We start from the raw sequence: 18,557 nt of genomic DNA, 5'->3' as shown, positions 1-18,557 counted from the left end.
TTTGAAAGGAGGTTCCAGGCGTTAAAACCTCTTCCCACCTCATAACAGCCCCAAAGGGCTTTTTATAACTAATGTAAACCAGGAAATTACTGGTTTCGATATTCGCTTAATGGGTTTGTATAACATTCCTTTGTCTGCTATTTTAACAGAAGCACCAATCTGTTTAAAACATATCTAAGTCTAAACAAGTGCAGAAGGTCATCCGCAGGAGAGGAGGAAGGCCTATAAATTCAGCCGCACAGCACCGTTTCTCGGGCACTAAATATCCTACTAAGCCTCCAATATGGCAGGCAGAAAAAAAATGTTGTATATTGCCCACTCCTGAAACAGGCGTTAGGCCCATTCCAGGTGCAAATAAGGGGCCTGACGCCTGTTTGAGGCCCCCATTGGAAGATTAGTTTGCCCTGAGGCAGCCACGCTGGCTACCCTCGGTAAAACTAGACCCTGGGACTGCCTGCTACCAAATGGGTATGTTTTTGAAATTTGCTTACCTGAATTTGGAGCCGGGAGGAGCAAGAGTGCTCATCGCGACCCCATATTTAGAGAACGTGGGCCGCCGATTTTCCCCCCCCCCCCCAGCCCTCACTTACCTGAGGGCAACTGTGATGCTAGCAACGGCCCAATCTTCTTTTACTCTTCGCCAGCTAGCTGTTCGCGCTAAGCCGGCTTAATGCTAATGAGACCCAAGGCCCAATATTGGGGACTTCGGGCATCACCATTCAGGCGCAGGGATTTTACCCTGCATTTATCCCTCCCTGCACGCCCAAAATGGGCAGGCACGAATTTCTACCCCCAAGTTACTAGTCATGCTACTTCTTGTTTTGTTAAGGTTAGATCCTTCATAAAGGTCAATCTCTAAGGCTCTATAATTAAGATACCCAGAAACACGATTGCCTGTTTGACAAATGGCTCAGCTTCTATTTCAGACATGGATTGCCTCAGAAGAGGCTCTCAAGATATGTTTAACCTCCAAACCCCTTCAGGCATATCTATTCCACAATATTGACTTCTTGTCTGGTTAGCAAATTTGAAACAGAAAGTTATAGATAGCCTGGTATTTACCCTTACTTCCAATCCTTCCATTCCTACTCTAGAGCTCAAGGCATTTCTGCCCTTTTCCAATTGTAGCACTATTGAAGATACCACTGAGACAGGCAACCACAAAAATCACAAGATGACCTTCCTCAAGAACTACATTCCCATGAAAACCAAGCAGTCTGTTCTTTAGCTTATCCATACAATTTGAAACATTCCTTTGGATTCAATGGCTTACATTACCCTCTAACAAATAATGATTATACTTGTACAGTTCTACATATTCTCCTAAATTTACCAATATCTCCCTTGGCTGAGCTTGATCTGTCTGACAGACATTCAGGGACCTACTTAATGAACCTATTGCTTTGAGGGCTGACTCAAAAGCCTGGATATTCTGATTGAGCACAAGCCTGACAGGAAGTGAGTAGTATCATGTGACTACCATGATGTTGGGAGGCGAACTAGATGGACCTTGATCTTTATTCATGTAGCAATTCCTATGAGCACAATTTGTGCGTACTCAATGTCGTCAGCACTGAAGCCGGGGAAATTTGTGGGGTTAGCACTATTATAATACTTTGCACAGCATCATGTGTCAGAAACGCCTCCAATTGGGAATCTGTCCATTAGGATTTAAAGGCTTTCAGCAGCTTAAAAAGACAAGCATCATTATTACTTTTGCTAAAGTATGGTTCAGAGAAGATGTCTGGCAGGAGGCAGAGAATTCCTAAGTTTGCAGAAGTAGCAGTAGAAGTACTGTTGCAGGAAGTAAAGCAGAGGAGGGGGATCCTTTTTGGCACAGAGCACCGCAGGAAGAGCTAGCCAGGGCAATAAGAGGCAATGCAACCACCTCGTGCATAACCAAGCAACAACAACTTGCATTTATATAGAGCCTTTAACGTAGTAAAATGTCCCAAGGCACTTCACAGGAGTGTTATCAAACAAAATTTGACACCGAGCCACATAAGGAGATATTAGGACAGGTGACCAAAAGCTTGGTCAGAGGTAGGTTTTAAGGAGCATCTTAAAGGAGGAAAGATGGAGAGAGAGGCGGAGAAGTTTAGGGAGGGAATTCCAGAGCTTAAGGCTTAGGCAGCTGAAGGCACGGCCACCAACGGTGGAGTGATTAAAATTGAGAATGCGCAAGATTCCAGAATTGGAGGAACGCAGATATTTTGTATGGAGGAGGTTACAGAGATACGGAGGGGCGAAGCCATGGAGGGATTTGAAAACAACAATAAGAATTTTAAAATCGAGGTGTTGCATTAAAGAAGTTTAATGACCTTTCCAGGTCCAGCAAGATAATGGGAGCCAGCCACATCATGCAAGAAGAATGTACAGTACTTAGCATGTTAATCCCCTTACAGTGATCTTCCCCTCACATATGTTAGTGTTCATGTAGAGAAAAACACCAGTACAAACCTTTCTGTGCTGTAACATTCCAGGAATCTATAATTTTTTTAATTCATTCTCAGGGTTGGGGCGTCGCTGGCAAGGCTGGCATTTATTGCCCATCCCTAATCGCCCTTGAGATAGTGGTGGTGAGCCGCTTTCTTGAACCGCTGCAGTCCGTGTGGTGAAGGTGCTCCCATAATGTTGTTAGGTAGGGAGTTCCAGGATTTTAACCCAGCGACGATGAAGGAACGGCTGATATATTTCCAAGTCAAGATAGTCTATGACTTGGAGGTGATAGCATTCTCACAATATTGCTTTTCTTGTCCTTCTCAGTGGTAGAGGTCACAGAATAGGGAGGTGCTTTCAAGATAATATTGGTGAATTGCTGCTCTGCATCCCTGTAGATAAACTGTAGCCACAGTGTGCTGGTGGAGAGGTGGATATCAAGCTCCCACAATGCTGTTAGGTAGGGAGTTCCAGGATTTTGATCCAGTGACGATGAAGGAACGGTGATATATGTCCAAGTCAGGATGGTGTGTGACTTGGAGGGGAACCTGGAGGCATTGGTGTTCTCATGCACATACTGCCCTTCTTTTAGGTGGTGGAGGTCGTGGGTTTGGGAGATACTGCCGAAGAAGTCTTGACAAGTTTCTACAATGCATCTTGTTGGAGATGGTCATTGCCTGACACTTGTGTGCTGCAAATGTTACTTGCCATTTATCAGCCCAAGCCTAGATGTTGTCCAGGTCTTGCTGCATGTGGGCACAAACGGCTTCATTATCTGAGGAATTGCAAATGGAACTAAACACTGTAATCATCAGCGAACAGCCATGTCTGACCTTATGATGGCAGGAAGGTCATCAATGAAGCAGCTGAAGATGGTTGGGCCTAAGAGGCTGCCCTGAGGAACTCCTGTAGCGATGTGCTGGGGCTGAGATGATTGGCCTCCAATGACCACACCCATCTTCCTTTATGCCAGGTATAACTCCAGCCACTGGAGAGTTTTCCCCGATTCCCATTGCCTTCTGTTTTACTAGGGCTTCTCGGTGCCACATTTGGTCAAATTCTGCCTTGATGCCAAGGGCAGTCACTCTCACCTCACCTCTAGAATTCAGCTGCTGCATCCATGTTTGTATTAAAGCTGTAATGAGGTCTCGAACAGAGAGGTTCTGGCGGAACCCAAACTGAGCATCAGTGAGCAGGTTATTGGTGAGTGAGTGCCACTCGATAAAGTTTTGATTAGTCCTGCCATCGTTTGGCTGATGATTAGGTGTACGCTGACGGGGCAGTTAATTGGTTGGGTTAGATTTGTCCTGCTTTTAGTGGACAGGACGTATCTAGGCAATTTTCCACATTGTCATAGCTGTACAGAAACAACTTAGCTAAAGGTGCGGCTAGTTCTGGAAACTGGTCTTCACTACAGTCGGGATGTTGTCAGGATTAGCCTTTGCTTTAGATAGTTTTTGATGTCATGTGGAGTGAATCAAATGGACTGAAGACTGGTGTCTGTGATGGTGGGGACCTCAGGATCATCCACTTGGCACCGCTGGCTGAAGATGGTTGCGCACAGAGATGATTGCTTACCATCAATGCCCATGAGGCAGTATGGCACCCATATCCTTACATAATTTCACACCACAAAAATTGACGCAGTATCCAGATAGGGTCTGACCAAGACTCTGTACTACTGAAGTATCACTTCCTCCCCTTTGTATTCCAGGCCCCTTGAGATAAAGGCCAATATTCTATTAGTATCGTAGTAGGTACAGCACAGGAGGAGGCCATTCTGTTCTTTGAAAGAGCTGTCCAATTAGTCTCATTCCCCTGCCCTTACCTCATGGCCCTGTAAATTTTTTCCCTTCAAGTCTTTATCCAATTCCCTTTTGAAAGTTATTATTGAATCTGCTTCCGCCCTTTCAGACAATGCATTCCAGATCATTACAACTCGCTGCGTTAAAAAAAATGTTTCCTCATGTCGTCTCTGGCTCTTTTGCCGATCATCTTAAATCTGTGTCCTCTGGTTACTGACCCTTCTGACATTGGAAACAGTTTCTCGTTATTTACTCTGTCAAAACTGTTCATGATTTTGAACACCTATCAAATCGGCCCATAACCTTCTCTGTTCTAAGGCGAACAACCCCAGCTTCTCCAGTCTCTCCTCATAACTGAAGTCCCTCATCCCTGGTACCATTCCAGTGAATCTCTTCTGCACCCTCTGTAAAGCCTTGACATCCTTCCTAAATTGTGGTGCCCAGAATTGAACACAATACTCCAGATGAGACCTAACCAGTGTTTAATAAAGGTTTAGCATAACTTTCTTGATTTTGTACTCTATGCCTCTAATAATAAAGTGCAGGATCCCATATGCTTTTATAACAGCCTTCTCAACTTGAGCTGCCACCTTCAAAGATTTGTGTATGTGCCCAGATAGAGGCATAGATGTATGTATGTATGTGCTCTTCCTGCACCCCCTTTAAAATTGTACCATTTAGTTTATATTGCCTCTCCACATTCTTTCTACCGAAATGTATCACTTTATACTTCCCTGTGTTAAATTTCATCTGCAATGTGTCTGCCCATTTCACCAGTCTATGTCCTCCTGAATTCTGTTACTATTCTCCATATTGTTTACTTCATTTCTGAGTTTCATGTATTGAAGTCAATGGGAATCAGGGGGAAAACTCTCCAGTGGCTGGAGTCATACCTAGCACAAAGGAAGATGGTAGTGGTTGTTGGAGGCCAATCATCTCAGCCCCTGGGCATTGCTGCAGGAGTTCCTCAGGGCAGTGTCCTAGGCCCAACCATCTTCAGCTGCTTCATCAATGACCTTCCCTCCATCATAAGGTCAGAAATGGGCATGTTCGCTGATGATTGCACAGTGTTCAGTTCCATTCTCAACCCCTCAAATAATGAAGCAGTCCGAGCCCGCATGCAGCAAGACCTGGACAACATCCAGGCTTGGGCTCATAAGTGGCAAGTAACATTCGCGCCAGATAAGTGCCAGGCAATGACCATCTCCAACAAGAGAGAATCTAACCATCTCCCCTTGACATTCAATGGCATTACCATCGCCGAATCCCCCACCATCAACATCCTGGGGGTCACCATTGACCAGAAACTTAACTGGACTAGCTATATAAATACTGTGGCTACGAGAGCAGGTCAGAGGCTGGGTATTCTGCAGCGAGTGACTCACCTCCTGACTCCCCAAAGCCTTTCCACTATCTACAAGGCACAAGTCAGGAGTGTGATGGAATACTCTCCACTTGCTTGGATGAGTGCAGCTGCAACAACACTCAAGAAGCTCAACACCATCCAAGATAAAGCAGCCCACTTAATTGGCACCCCATCCACCACCCTAAACATTCACTCCCTTCACCACCGGCGCACAGTGGCTGCAGTGTGTACCATCCACAGGATGCACTGCAGCAACTCGTCAAGGCTTCTTCGACAGCACCTCCCAAACCCGCGACCTCTACCACCTAGAAGGACAAGAGCAGCAGGCACATTCCCCTCCAAGTCACACACCATCCCGACTTGGAAATATATTGCCGTTCCTTCATCGTCGCTGGGTCAAAATCCTGGAACTCCCTTCCTAACAGCACAGTGGGAGAACCGTCACCACACGGACTGCAGCGGTTCAAGAAGGCGGCTCACCACCACTTTCTCAAGGGCAATTAGGGATGGGCAATAAATGCCGGCCTCGCCAGCGACGCCCACATCCCATGAACGAATAAAAAAAAATACCCAAATCCAGGTCATTAATAAATATCAAAAAGAGCAGAGGTCCCAATACACCACTGTATACTTCCCTGCAGTCTGAGAAACAACCATTCACCACTACTCTCTGCTTTCTGTCCCCTAGCCAATTTTGTATCCATGCTGCCACTGTCCTTTAATCCCATGGGCACTAATTTTGCTAACAAGTCTGTTATGTGGTACTTTATCAAATGCCTTTTGAAAGTCCATATACACCACATCAACCGCACTACCCTCATCAACCCTCTCCGTTACTTCATCAAAGAACTCAATCAAGTTAGTGAAACACAATTTTCCTTTAACAAATCCGTGCTGACTTTCATTTATTACATACTTTTCCAAGTGCCAATTAATTTTGTCCCGGATTATTGTCTCTAAAAGTTTCCCCACCACCGACATTAGGCCAAGTGGCCTGTAATTGCCGGGTTTATCCCTCTCCCCTTTTTTGAACAGGGGTGTAATATTTGCAATTCTCCAGTCCTCTGGCACTACTCCCATGTCTGAGGAGGATTGGAAGATTGTGCCCAGAGCCTCTGCAATTTCCACTATCGTAACCTAGGATGCACCTCATCTGGACCGGGTGACTTTTCTACTTTTGAGTATTGTCAATCTTTTAAGTACCTCCTCTTTATTTTTATCCTATCCAATATCGCTGCTACCGCCTCCTTTACTGCTACAATGGCAGCATCCTCTTTAGTGAAGACGGATGCAAAGTGTTCATTTAGTTATGCCCTCTGCCTCCACAAGAAGATTTTTTTTTGTCCCTAATCAGTCCCATTTTTCCTTTGACTACCCTTTTACTATTAATATGTTTATATAAGACTTTTGGGTTCCCTTTTACATTAGCCGCTAATCTATTCTCATACACTCTTTGCCCCTGTTATTCCCTTTTTTAGATCTCCTCTGTACTTTCTGTATTCTGGTTCTCTACTGTATTATGAACCTTATATTCATCATAAGCCTCCTTTTTCTGTTTCATTTTAATCTCTATATTTTTAGTCATCCAGGGACCTCTAGCTTTGGATGCCCTTCCTTTCCCCCTCATAGGGATGTGTCGACTCTGTACCCTCAACTCCTCTTTGAAGGCCTCCTATTGCTCAATTACTGTTTTGCCTACCAATTTTTGATTCCAATCCACCTAGGCAAGATCCCTTTTTAACTCACTGAAATTTGCCCTTCTCTAGTTAAACATTTTCACATTTGATTGTTCCTCGTCCTTTCCTATTCTAAACCTAATGATATTATGATCACTGTTTCCCAAATGCTCTCCCACTGAAACATGCTCCACTTGCCCCACTTCATTCCCCAGAACTTGATCCAGCACGGTTTCCTTCCTGGTTGGGCTGGAAACTCACTGTTGCAGAAAGTTCTCTTGAACACATTTCAGGAATTCCTCCCCCTCTTTGCCCTTTACACTATGACTGCCCCAGTCTAAATTGGGATAATTGAAGTCCCTCATTATCACAGCTCTATACTACTTGCATCTTTCTGTAATTTGCCTGCAAATGTTCTCTATCTCCTTCCCACTATTTGGTGGCCTATAGTATACACTCAGTAGTGTAATAGCTCCTCTATTGTTCCTTAATTCTAACCAAATAGATTCTGTCTTTAACCCCTCAACTACATCATCCCTTTCCAATGCTACAATAGTTTCTTTGGATATAAAATTGTTTGAATTAATCAATCACTTTGAGCTTTGTCTTTGTTCCTCTACCTCAGCAGATCTGGTCAATTTTCCTTTTCCCTATCCACTTGCAGAGCCTTACCCACCTCCAGCTGCTAAGAATTAGCACTCCAATTTCTGACATAGGGACAGTGCATAACCAACAAGAGTCATAGCCATATTTTCCATAATCAATTTACTAATCATCTCTCCAATATAAATGTAAATCAGAACTATATAATATATTAGATTATTAAAGCAGAACTATGATGGAATATAAATAAATGATGCTAGTAAAGCATAGGTCACAATATTGTTTAAACCTGGAAGTTAACGATTGCAACAACCTAAAATTACACAAAACAACCTGTTATGCAAAACTAATTTTTTCCAAATCCTGTGATAAGGAATGAATCTAATCTGAACTGAAGTTTTTTTTTGAAACCACAGGCCAGTAATACTCATAATACTGCCCTGGGGCCATTTGTACCAACCTCTTAGATGGTGGCTTTCAACAGACTTGCTGCACCATGTGTATCTGGTTTCCTATCATATACACATATCTGGGGTATGGAATGCTGGCAGAGTTGGGATCCAGTGCTGTTCCCTCTCCTTTTCTTGCTCTTCCGTAAAAGGAAATAAGGGAATAGTAGTAAGAGAAAGGGCTATCCCAGCTTCCATACAAGTGAAAGGGTCCCATTAATACAGAAGTATTTAGTAGAACTATTCATCCTGATATTTGTTTCCTCTTACTATGGGGAACTCCATGGCCTCAACTTAGCAGCAGCCCACAGCAGCATGATTGAAATCAGAAGCTCACTGTTCAGGGAATTACAAGTGCAGACCAATGTCCCATCACGCCATGGTACAGCATTCATGATACTAGCCCTCAAGTAAGACTGGTTGGATTGTTACCTCAACAGTATTAGCCTTTTTAATTACTTTTTGTACCCATCCACTATCTTTTAGTGATTTTGTACATGGACCCCTAAATCTCTCTGTTCTTCCATAGCTCCTAGCTTCTCGTCATTTAGAAAATACTGTGATCTATCTTGGGTCCAAAGTGGATGACTTCACACTTCCCCACATTGAACTCCATTTGCCATAATTTTGCCCACTCACTTAATCTGTCTATGTCTCTTTGTAACCTCCTGCTCTCATTTACACAACTTACTGAGCCTCCTAACTTAATGTCACCTGCAAACTAGGATATGCAACTCTCTATTCCTTCATTGATATACATGGTGAAAAGCTGAGACCCCAGCTGGGTCCCTGGGGAACTCCACCTGTCACATCCTGCCAATTGTAGTCCATTTCTTAATCCCTACTTTCTGTCTCCTGCCTCTCAATCAATTAACTGTCAGAAAACCATATTATGATGGTCTCTTGTCACTTGTTACATGTGAACTCTACTCCAGGAAACCACTGTAACCTCTTATCCTTCCATCTATTGGCCTGAGGAAGAACCCAGTACATATGGGTTCTTCCTCATGTGAACCAGAGAGGAGAACACCAATGACACACAGCATGAATGAGCAGAAGGAGCTCCTGTGGCATATGAGGAGGAAGGTGTTGTTGGCCAGAGAATCAAATTGTGTACTCCCTTGGATGAAGAGCCTGGGCATTTGAATCTCACCGTCCTGCTTTTAAAAGAACAGTGCCTGCAGAGCATCAAGTGTTGGTGCAGATTTGGGGACAATGCACTGCAGGTGGTGGTTTGGGATGGAGGAGTCCATTACAGCATACGCAGGGCAATGGAGTACAGATTCCCAACTCTGCAGTCCACCATGGAACATTTGGCAGCTCCAGGTTTCATCTGTAGTGGAGGGCTCCTGACAAAGGCTCCAAGAGTGGGCTGTGCCTCTTCAAAGGATGCTGAGATAGCTGTCTTCAAGGCCTGGAGTGCGAGAATGGAGGAGGCTGTCTCTTGCAGCTTGGATTTCAGATAAGCATTACACAGGGCTTCACTCATCTCATTGGGCATTTTGTCTGCTTTCCCACGGGTCGGCGGTCATGATGAGCCAATGCCCAGTACTATTGGCATGGCAGGAATGGGTACTGGTGACAATGTTTCCTGTTAGGATGGAAGCGAATATGGCGACCGTGCCAGCCCCTTTGATGGCTGTATATCTGTCAGAGGAGGATGCAGCGCTATGCTTCCCAGGCAGCAGCATAAAAAGCTAAGCCCACAGAATGTCCATCTCTGCTGCCATTAGACATGTTCCACATCAGTGCTGGAAGGCTCCTACTGGAACACAACAGCCAGTCATCTCACACACTTCTGCCACTGAGATAGCGCCTAGGAGAAGTATAAGGCTAGGGTTAAGGAGCCCATCTTTGATGCACTGATATTAAGGGGAAGCAGGATGGCAAGAAGCATGAGGCACACGCACAATCTGATTTCTAATTAAAATTATGGTTGCACTAAAGTAGTTGTGTTTAAAGATACTGTTCTTGAAAAGATTTGGAAGTTGTTTTCAGCTGCTGGCATAAATGGGAGCTGCATGAGTTGTTGCACACAGAGAAGGGTCTGTATTTGATGACATCTTTGAAGAGGAAGAAAGAAACAGAACTGTTAATGCAGTGACCAGATTTGGAAGGTGTCCTATATGAGACAGGCACTAATGTCCCTTGCAGTGGGGTGTCTTCCACGTCCTCTTCAAGCTGCTCTGGTTTTCTTGCTGCTCTTCCTCCAGGGCCTCAAAAATGAGGCCTAGTTATAAGGCAGAGTTATGCAGCACGTAGCCTCCAACCATGATCTTTGACACCCTTTCCAGCTGTATTGTAGAATGTCCCAAAATTGAACCAGAAATCTGAAGCATGTATTCAACATGCCAGTGATGTGCTCAACTATTACTCTGTTGCACAAATGGACTTCATTATATCGGTGGTCAACTCATGCCCTGGGATACCAGACAAGTGTCAGGAACTATGGATGCAAAGAAATCCCTGGTATCTCAGGAGCCACACTGAGGATTAGCTTCTGGGTCAAAAAGTGCTGACACAGTGCACTCCCTTAAAACGAAGGCATTGTTGCTGCTCCAGAGAAGAGTAAGGATTCAATTGCATAACGGTGGAATCCTTTCCTGTTCTGGCAGGTAGGGGCATTAACAAGGGAGCACATTGGGCCGCGTGGGTACAATCTGTGACTCCTCGGACCTTCGGGTATCCTGTAACTCTAAAATTGCATCACCCTGTTACCCAGCCACTGATTGTCAACGGGGAAGGAGATGAAATTGCTTGCTGTAGCAAACAATACATTCATGACATGTTTAATGCATCTGTGCACAGCTAATTGGCTAATGTTAGTGATGTCCTCAATGACAGCCTGGAATGACTCCGTAGCATAAAAGTTAATGGTGGTTGTGACCTAGCAGCGAGGTACTTGTGGTAGAGATGAGATGTAGTGGTGCTTACAGCAATGGATTTGTTAGTAAAGTGAAGCCTTTGACGGTAATGTTCCTGGCACAACTGGAGTTATGTGTTTGGATGTGGGATACTGCGTGCCTTTGGGACTGTCTGACCAGCATGGTATCACTCCTTTGCTTCTCCTCCTCCTCTTCCAACTAGCAAAGATGCAGAGGAATTCCCAATGGGAAACCAATGTGCCCTATCTGAAATGGTGGGGAGGGGGGGAATGGCAGGCCCACAACTAATGTCATAAAGACAGATGTCAAAGTAACTGATGACAGCAAATAAACAAACCTTCCACCAAGGATGAGTTAAAAATAAGCTTTAAACTGGGGCTATTAACATTGATGCTAGGCTCTTAAAATGCTCCTCTGTGTTCTCCATAGTACCTAGCAACCCTGTGTGCCTGTTCTGTACAGGATAAGTGGGGAAACTGTGCAAATGAGGCAGAAATAATAGAAAATGGGAATCATGATGTGACTTTAGCCCCGTTGCATGGGCTCACCTAAAAAGGCCACATACTTCCTGTGGCTGCTGGAAATGGTAGTGGACAATGGAGTGGGGACAAAGGTCGGCGAGATCTGATACCAAGGAACCCTGTCCAGTTTTCTGGTTGGGTCCACTGGATTAATGCAAGTGGAAAAGCCAGGTTACAGGGTACACCAGTTACTTTCAGGTAGAGTTACCATAGTAGCTGCTACTGCTTATCTTGCAGAATCTGGTGGCATTGGAACAAACTGGATTTTTACTGCTCCGTGTCATATGTGCAGCCAGCATAGTGAAACGCACAACTTTCAGGCTGCCTTTGCAGACTCCTGGGCTCTCTGTACAAATCCTAGTTTCAAAATTTCAACCTTATCATTAAAAGTCTGTTGCTATCTTTGTCGATTTCTGACTTTTAAGAAGGAATCTTAAACTCCCATCGTACTTAAACTTCCATTCAGCTGTAGCATGATCTGCGTGTCAGGTTATAGATTAGGCTGACACAGTACAACGCTCAGACTGAAGGAGTACGAGATTCAGACTGAAGCAAAACGAAGTTCAGACTGAAGGAGTACGAGGCTCAGACTGAGGAGTAGGCGGCTCAGACTGATGAAGTAGGAGGCTCAGACTGACCGGAGTACGAGGCTCAGATTGACGGAGTACGAGGCTCGGACTGACTGGATACGAGGCCATATATTTGAGCTATTATGCAGTTTTCTGCCGGTTGCAGGAGTGCTGTGAACAGCAATAAACTGTTGTTACATTCAGCGAGTGATTTATTTTTCAATTTTACCAGGAATTTTTGGGTAAATTTCCTTTGACAAATTTCTAGCCTTCGATATGAGTTTTGACAGGTTACTTACATTTAGTCTTTTGATCCAGGTGGCAAGTATGTGCCTCGTGCTGTTCTCATGGATTTGGAGCCTGGTACTATGGACTCTGTTCGCTCTGGACCATTTGGGCAGATTTTCAGACCAGATAACTTTGTGTTTGGTAAGTAAAGTTTATAAAGTAAGAAAGAACTTGCATTTGTAAAGCACATTTCACATCCTCAGGACATCCCAAAGCCCCTCTCAGCCAATGAAGTACTTTTGAAGTGTTGCAGGCAAATGCAGCAGCCAATTTACGCAGAGCAAGGTCCCACAAACAGCAATGAGATAAGGACAGTTAATCTGTTTTAGTGATGTTGGCTGAGGGATAAATATTGGCCAGGACACTGGGGAGAACTCCCAAGCTCTTCTTCAAATAGTGTCATCGGATCTTTTACATCCACTTGAACAGGTAGCCAGGGCTTTGGTTTAACATATCATTTGAAAGATGGTACCTCCAACAATGCAGCACCCTCTCAGTACTGCCTGCCTTATGTGCTGAGCTCACGGAGTGGGGCTTAAACCCACAACCTTCTGACTCAGGGGCTAGAGTGCTACCAGCGAGCCAAGCTGACACTTTATGTAAATAGCTATCTGGCACTGGGTGATCATTTGCTTACACTGCTGAATCATAGTCTCACTTTGTTTACTGTGGAACTGAGACTTGAGAAAAACCAAATGCCAAACAATTAGCAAACTGGTAATGAAGAGTATCTTCCCATCATGGCAGAACCCATCGTGGGAAGTTTGAGCTTACAGTATTCTCCGGGGGTTCCTTTTATGCTATTTTCAAGGCAGCTGTCTGTACATGCTTTCACCAAGCATCAGTCTCTGGGCAGCTGAGAAGAACAAGTGTTTGACTGCCGTTATCATCTGAGCTGGCCTGAAAATGTAACCACAGCTAGTGTTTGTGCTACTTTAAGGTATTTCCTACTTGTATGTGTAGGTTGAACAATTGTAGAATAGTAATAGTTCACTTAACTTGGGTGCACTCCTATTTTCTGAAAGAAGTTTGTCCCAAATGTGTTCTCTTTGCCCTGGTGTGTGTTGAAGATGTTTTACTGTCAAGTGTTTTCTCATTGCTAATTGTAAAATTGCATTAGTTTTATAACTCAGTGCTCTTGCTATTACCTTCTGTGGACGAAGAAGCCTGCCTCAAAGTGAGACTATGATTCAGCAGTGTAAGCAAATGACCCCCTTGCACTGATGGTGCAGGTTATCTTCAGGGGCAATTTGTCTGGTGATTTTTCCCCTTGGGCTAATAGCAATTTATATGTGGAAACAAGGCAGACTACATGTGGTGTTTAAAAATAAATTCTCTCCCAGTGTCTCAATGAGTTTATCAAGTGTGTGGCAGAACAGGACAGACCAGGAGAATCCCAGATAGGGTTCCCGGCGTGTGCTGAGCTGTGCCGGAGACGTGCCACGGTTTGATTCCGTGCCCTGCCATTAGGGAGGGGGAAATCACTGCAGGTTTCCAATAGCGTTCGCTATTCAGCAATCCCTGCTGGAAATGTGCATATGTGAAAAACAACTGAGGACTGGATCAGGCTCTGTTGTGAGGCCCTCATGTGTTGAATAGCTTGCCAACACTATGAGTAGTGGCCACTTGGATGACTATACGAGGAGTTGGTACTTGTGGAACCATATCCCAGGAAGGAATCGAGGCCTTCATGAAAGAGGAGGGGAGTAATTAGTAACGGGGTTGGGAGGAGGTAAGGTACCAAACCTGACTTTGAGAAGCATGTTTTTTAAAGTGCATGTTGGTAAGCAAACTAAACTACAAATGTGTAGTGAGTCAATTCCTAGTGAGATGTTACATTACAAAATAGAGAACCGATTTGTATGGTCAACTCAACATAGTGAAAGAAAGCAATTGCAGCTAAAACTTACTCTAACAATGTGCAGTGTCAGGGACCTCTATAATGCTGCTGTGACGTACACCTCAGAGTGGAATTTACTCTGAATGCAGGTAGCAGAATATTGCTTGTGGTAAATCCATTACAGCAGATTTTTATTATTTTACTCTTCTCATGCTAACTCCCATATGTGAATATTTAAATGTTTGTGTGCTCCTTGCAGTGCAGTACATTTCTTTAGGCAAATGTGGAGAGAGAGCTGGCTAAATTGGCCCTGGATTTCCAGGGGCTACTCCCAATCTCCTGCTGGAGAACAGCTGAGGAAATTCCAGGCCAATATGTCCAAGCAGTGTGGGAGGGTGGCATTAAACTTCTGCAATATGCTTAGTGCATCTTCCGCTGCATTACTGCCGTTCCCAGGTTAAGGCAGGTTATGTGCTTTCTCTACTCTACATCCCAGCCCTTCACTGTGTGCCCAGGACTGTTGCTGTGTCTGTCTTAGCTCTACTATGCTCTTGCTACTGCAGCTTTCTCTGTTCTGTACCACACACCCTCTCGGTCCAGGGCTATTTCTGTGTTCATCTCTGCTCTGCTATTGTCTCTGCTACAGTTGCTTTGCCTTTCTTGCATTTCATGTACAACGAAACAAACCTTTATAAGTGCTCAGCACATGTTCACCACATCACCATATCACCATCGAGAGTGGGTGATGCCACAGTAAGAGTATAACAATTCAGGAGCAGCTGTTGTTCCCTAGATACCCCTGGAGGCAGCCTAGTGCCAAATGATGGTGATTCTGGCAAAGGGAAGGGCGGCTTGCAACATTAACACATGGTCATTATTGTTACAAACTCCAATCTCACTACTGAGTTGTGGATTCCTCAGTATTTGTGCAGCTTCTTGTATGCACTGAAGCCTGGTGATTTCCTGCCTTGCTATTTTTACTAGCATTTATCCATAGCTGTCAATCAAACACAGAGCAATCAGGATGGTCATGTGATTAAGCTGGCTCAAAGGTTACAGCACTTTTTTTTATTAATGTGGATATAGATTTGTTGTGGGGACTGGGTGGTGCAGTGGGTTAAACATTGGCTTTTCACATCTAGGGATAAATTCAGCCCAGTCTGATGGAATGAAACTCTACTGATGATGGGTTTCTACATGAAATGAGTGTTGGCCGTCTCAGTCCAGTTCCTAGTGATCATTGCCCTACAACACAAAATTGCTCTTAAACTCAGCACCAACTGATAATCTCATTGAGAGAGGAACGGGATTATGGGTTTGGGGTGCTCTTCTGTGATTAGAGCTAAGGAACTTTGTTGGGCCAGAGTAGAAGGAGCTTTACTCTGCATCTAACCATGGTATACCTGACCTTGGAGCAGTTAATGCTAACACTGGGTGCCTTTCCCCAACACTCAAATGTGACCATTATTCACAAAAAAATCATATAATGCAGATATATAGAAATATGATGGATTGTTGTGAAGAGCTGTGAGAATTTATTTTGCTCTCGTTTGTTGCAGGTCAAAGCGGTGCTGGTAACAACTGGGCCAAAGGCCATTACACTGAAGGCGCTGAACTGGTGGACTCTGTTCTGGATGTGGTGAGAAAGGAGGCTGAGAGCTGCGATTGTCTCCAGGGCTTTCAGCTCACCCACTCACTGGGTGGTGGTACTGGTGCTGGTATGGGCACACTCCTTATTAGCAAGATCCGAGAAGAATACCCCGACAGAATCATGAACACTTTTAGTATTGTGCCCTCGCCAAAAGTATCAGATACCGTTGTAGAGCCTTATAATGCCACCCTATCTGTCCACCAGCTTGTGGAGAACACTGATGAAACTTACTGTATTGATAATGAGGCCCTTTATGACATCTGTTTCCGTACCCTCAAACTGACAACTCCCACTTATGGTGATTTGAACCATCTTGTGTCAGCCACCATGAGTGGTGTAACAACCTGTCTACGTTTCCCTGGTCAGCTCAATGCTGACCTGCGTAAACTAGCAGTGAACATGGTCCCCTTCCCCCGACTGCACTTTTTTGTGCCAGGTTTTACTCCTTTGACCAGCCGTGGTAGCCAGCAGTACCGTGCCCTCACAGTACCTGAGCTTACCCAACAGATGTTTGACGCCAAGAACATGATGGCTGCCTGTGACCCTCGGCACGGCCGCTATCTGACCGTTGCTGCTGTTTTTCGAGGCCGTATGTCCATGAAAGAGGTGGATGAACAGATGTTGAATGTACAGAATAAAAATAGTACCTATTTTGTGGAGTGGATTCCCAACAATGTTAAGACTGCTGTTTGTGACATCCCACCTCGAGGCCTCAAGATGTCTGCCACCTTCATTGGCAATACAACAGCCATCCAGGAGCTGTTTAAGCGCATCTCTGAGCAGTTTACTGCCATGTTCAGGAGGAAAGCTTTCTTGCATTGGTACACTGGTGAGGGTATGGAAGAGACTGAATTTACTGAGGCTGAGAGTAATATGAATGACCTGGTATCTGAATACCAGCAATACCAGGATGCCACATCTGGAGAGGAAGCTGAAGAGGAAGAATTAGGCGGAGAAGAAAATTAAGCTATATATTGTGCATTATCTGCAAAGCTTCGGAAGTGCATTTCCTCTATTGCCATTCTGCACTTTCTTGTTTTGATATCAAATGCTACTTTTGAAAGGGAATAAATTTAAATAATTGCAATGCAGTTTTGTTTGGAGTGTTGTTTTTAAAGTTTGAACCCAATGTGTTTGTATTATCTAATGAGAGATCCCCAACCTCCAGATGATCCGTGGCCAAATTGAAGATCTATAAAATGTAAGGTAACTAAATGAAGATATTTTAGTTATATTACAATTGGTACAGACATACAGAGCAATAGAGGATGATAGATGAACCTTGAAATGATCCCAAACCTTTTAATGAGATTTATATAGATATAAGAAGAAAAAGTCTTGCATTTATATAGCGCTTTTCATGACCTCAGGACGTCCCAAAGCACTTTACAGCCAATGAAGTACTTTTGAAGTGTAGTCACTGTTGTAATGTAGGGAACATTACAACATTATAGAATAATTTGAAAAATTATTCTATATCCATATATATCTTAATAAAAATCTTATGTCGGCAAGCACTTCTTGCCTACAATATATTATATTATTATATTTTTCCATTATAAATTCCCATATCTACATTTATAATGGAAATTGCAATGTAAACTCATCACGTTGCAATTACATAATCTGGTCACTGGGTGACTTTTCCCACAGGCCATTCAAAATGCTTTCTAAACATTTGTCATGAACATTTTTGATCCATCATTTTTTTTCCTCAATAGCTGAAATTTCTTTGTCCAAAAGAACAGTTTATACAAAATATATATTTTTAATGACATAATTTGTGATTAAAATGTATCCATTGAAATGTCTTTTGTGTCTTTTACTGCCTTCATAAAAAGTTTTTACTTGAGGCCCTCATCCTCTCCCAAAAGCTTAGGTTCGGACTTCATATTTTTACTCAGAGCTGTGAGCTGAATTTGGGTTGTGCTGTTTGAGCATGTGCAATTTTGCAGGATGCATTAGTCGTTCAGACTGATAGAATATGTTTTAGCTTCCAGTAGTTTCTGGTCTGTTTTTCAAATTATTTGAAGAAAAGTTGAAAGACAAGTTTAAAAAACTTGATAAGAAATAGGAGCAGGAGTAGGCCATACGAACCCTGAAGTAAAGTTTGTATTGGGTTTCTTTTAAACAGAATGTGAGCGTGAGGAAAATATGACTACTGATTACACACATAGCTATAAACTTCAGAAAATGTGTTAAACCGAGTGACACTGAACTCAGTGAGCGTCTTTCGAGTCATTCTCAAGCTAATGTTTAATCTTTAAAAAAAAAGGTAAATTTTGAAGCCATTTCATTATCTCACCTGTGTTTTGCTGACACTTAGAAAAGGTAATTAACACTGATGAGACAGGGAGGGAGGGAAACATAGTTAGAAACACAGAGTGTTTCTCATTCAAATTTGAATTTTTTAAAAGTTGAATTTTGCAATCTAAGTCTGAAGGAAACAAATAGAGAGACGAGAA

At 43.6% G+C, this 18,557-nt stretch overlaps 1 protein-coding gene across 2 annotated transcripts in view; it reads left to right on the top strand.

Moving 5' to 3' along the window:
* Positions 1-17,058, top strand: part of LOC137300368 (tubulin beta-4B chain-like) — a 45,621-nt gene extending 28,563 nt beyond the window's left edge. Inside the window, exons 3-5 of one of the 2 annotated variants that reach the window (XM_067969451.1) lie at positions 11,237-11,245; positions 12,632-12,742; positions 16,001-17,058. In XM_067969451.1, the coding sequence (XP_067825552.1) occupies positions 11,237-11,245; positions 12,632-12,742; positions 16,001-17,058 (1,178 nt within the window). The remainder of the gene's footprint in view (positions 1-11,236; positions 11,246-12,631; positions 12,743-16,000) is intronic. The other variant, XM_067969452.1, reaches the window with a different exon arrangement.
* The last annotated feature ends 1,499 nt before the right edge of the window (positions 17,059-18,557 follow it).

Source organism: Heptranchias perlo, chromosome 31 (assembly GCF_035084215.1).
Source record: "Heptranchias perlo isolate sHepPer1 chromosome 31, sHepPer1.hap1, whole genome shotgun sequence".
In the NCBI taxonomy this organism is placed as follows: Eukaryota; Metazoa; Chordata; class Chondrichthyes; order Hexanchiformes; family Hexanchidae; genus Heptranchias; species Heptranchias perlo.
The sequence above is the reverse complement of the archived record's forward strand: the minus strand, read 5'-3'. Positions and strand labels throughout refer to the sequence as shown.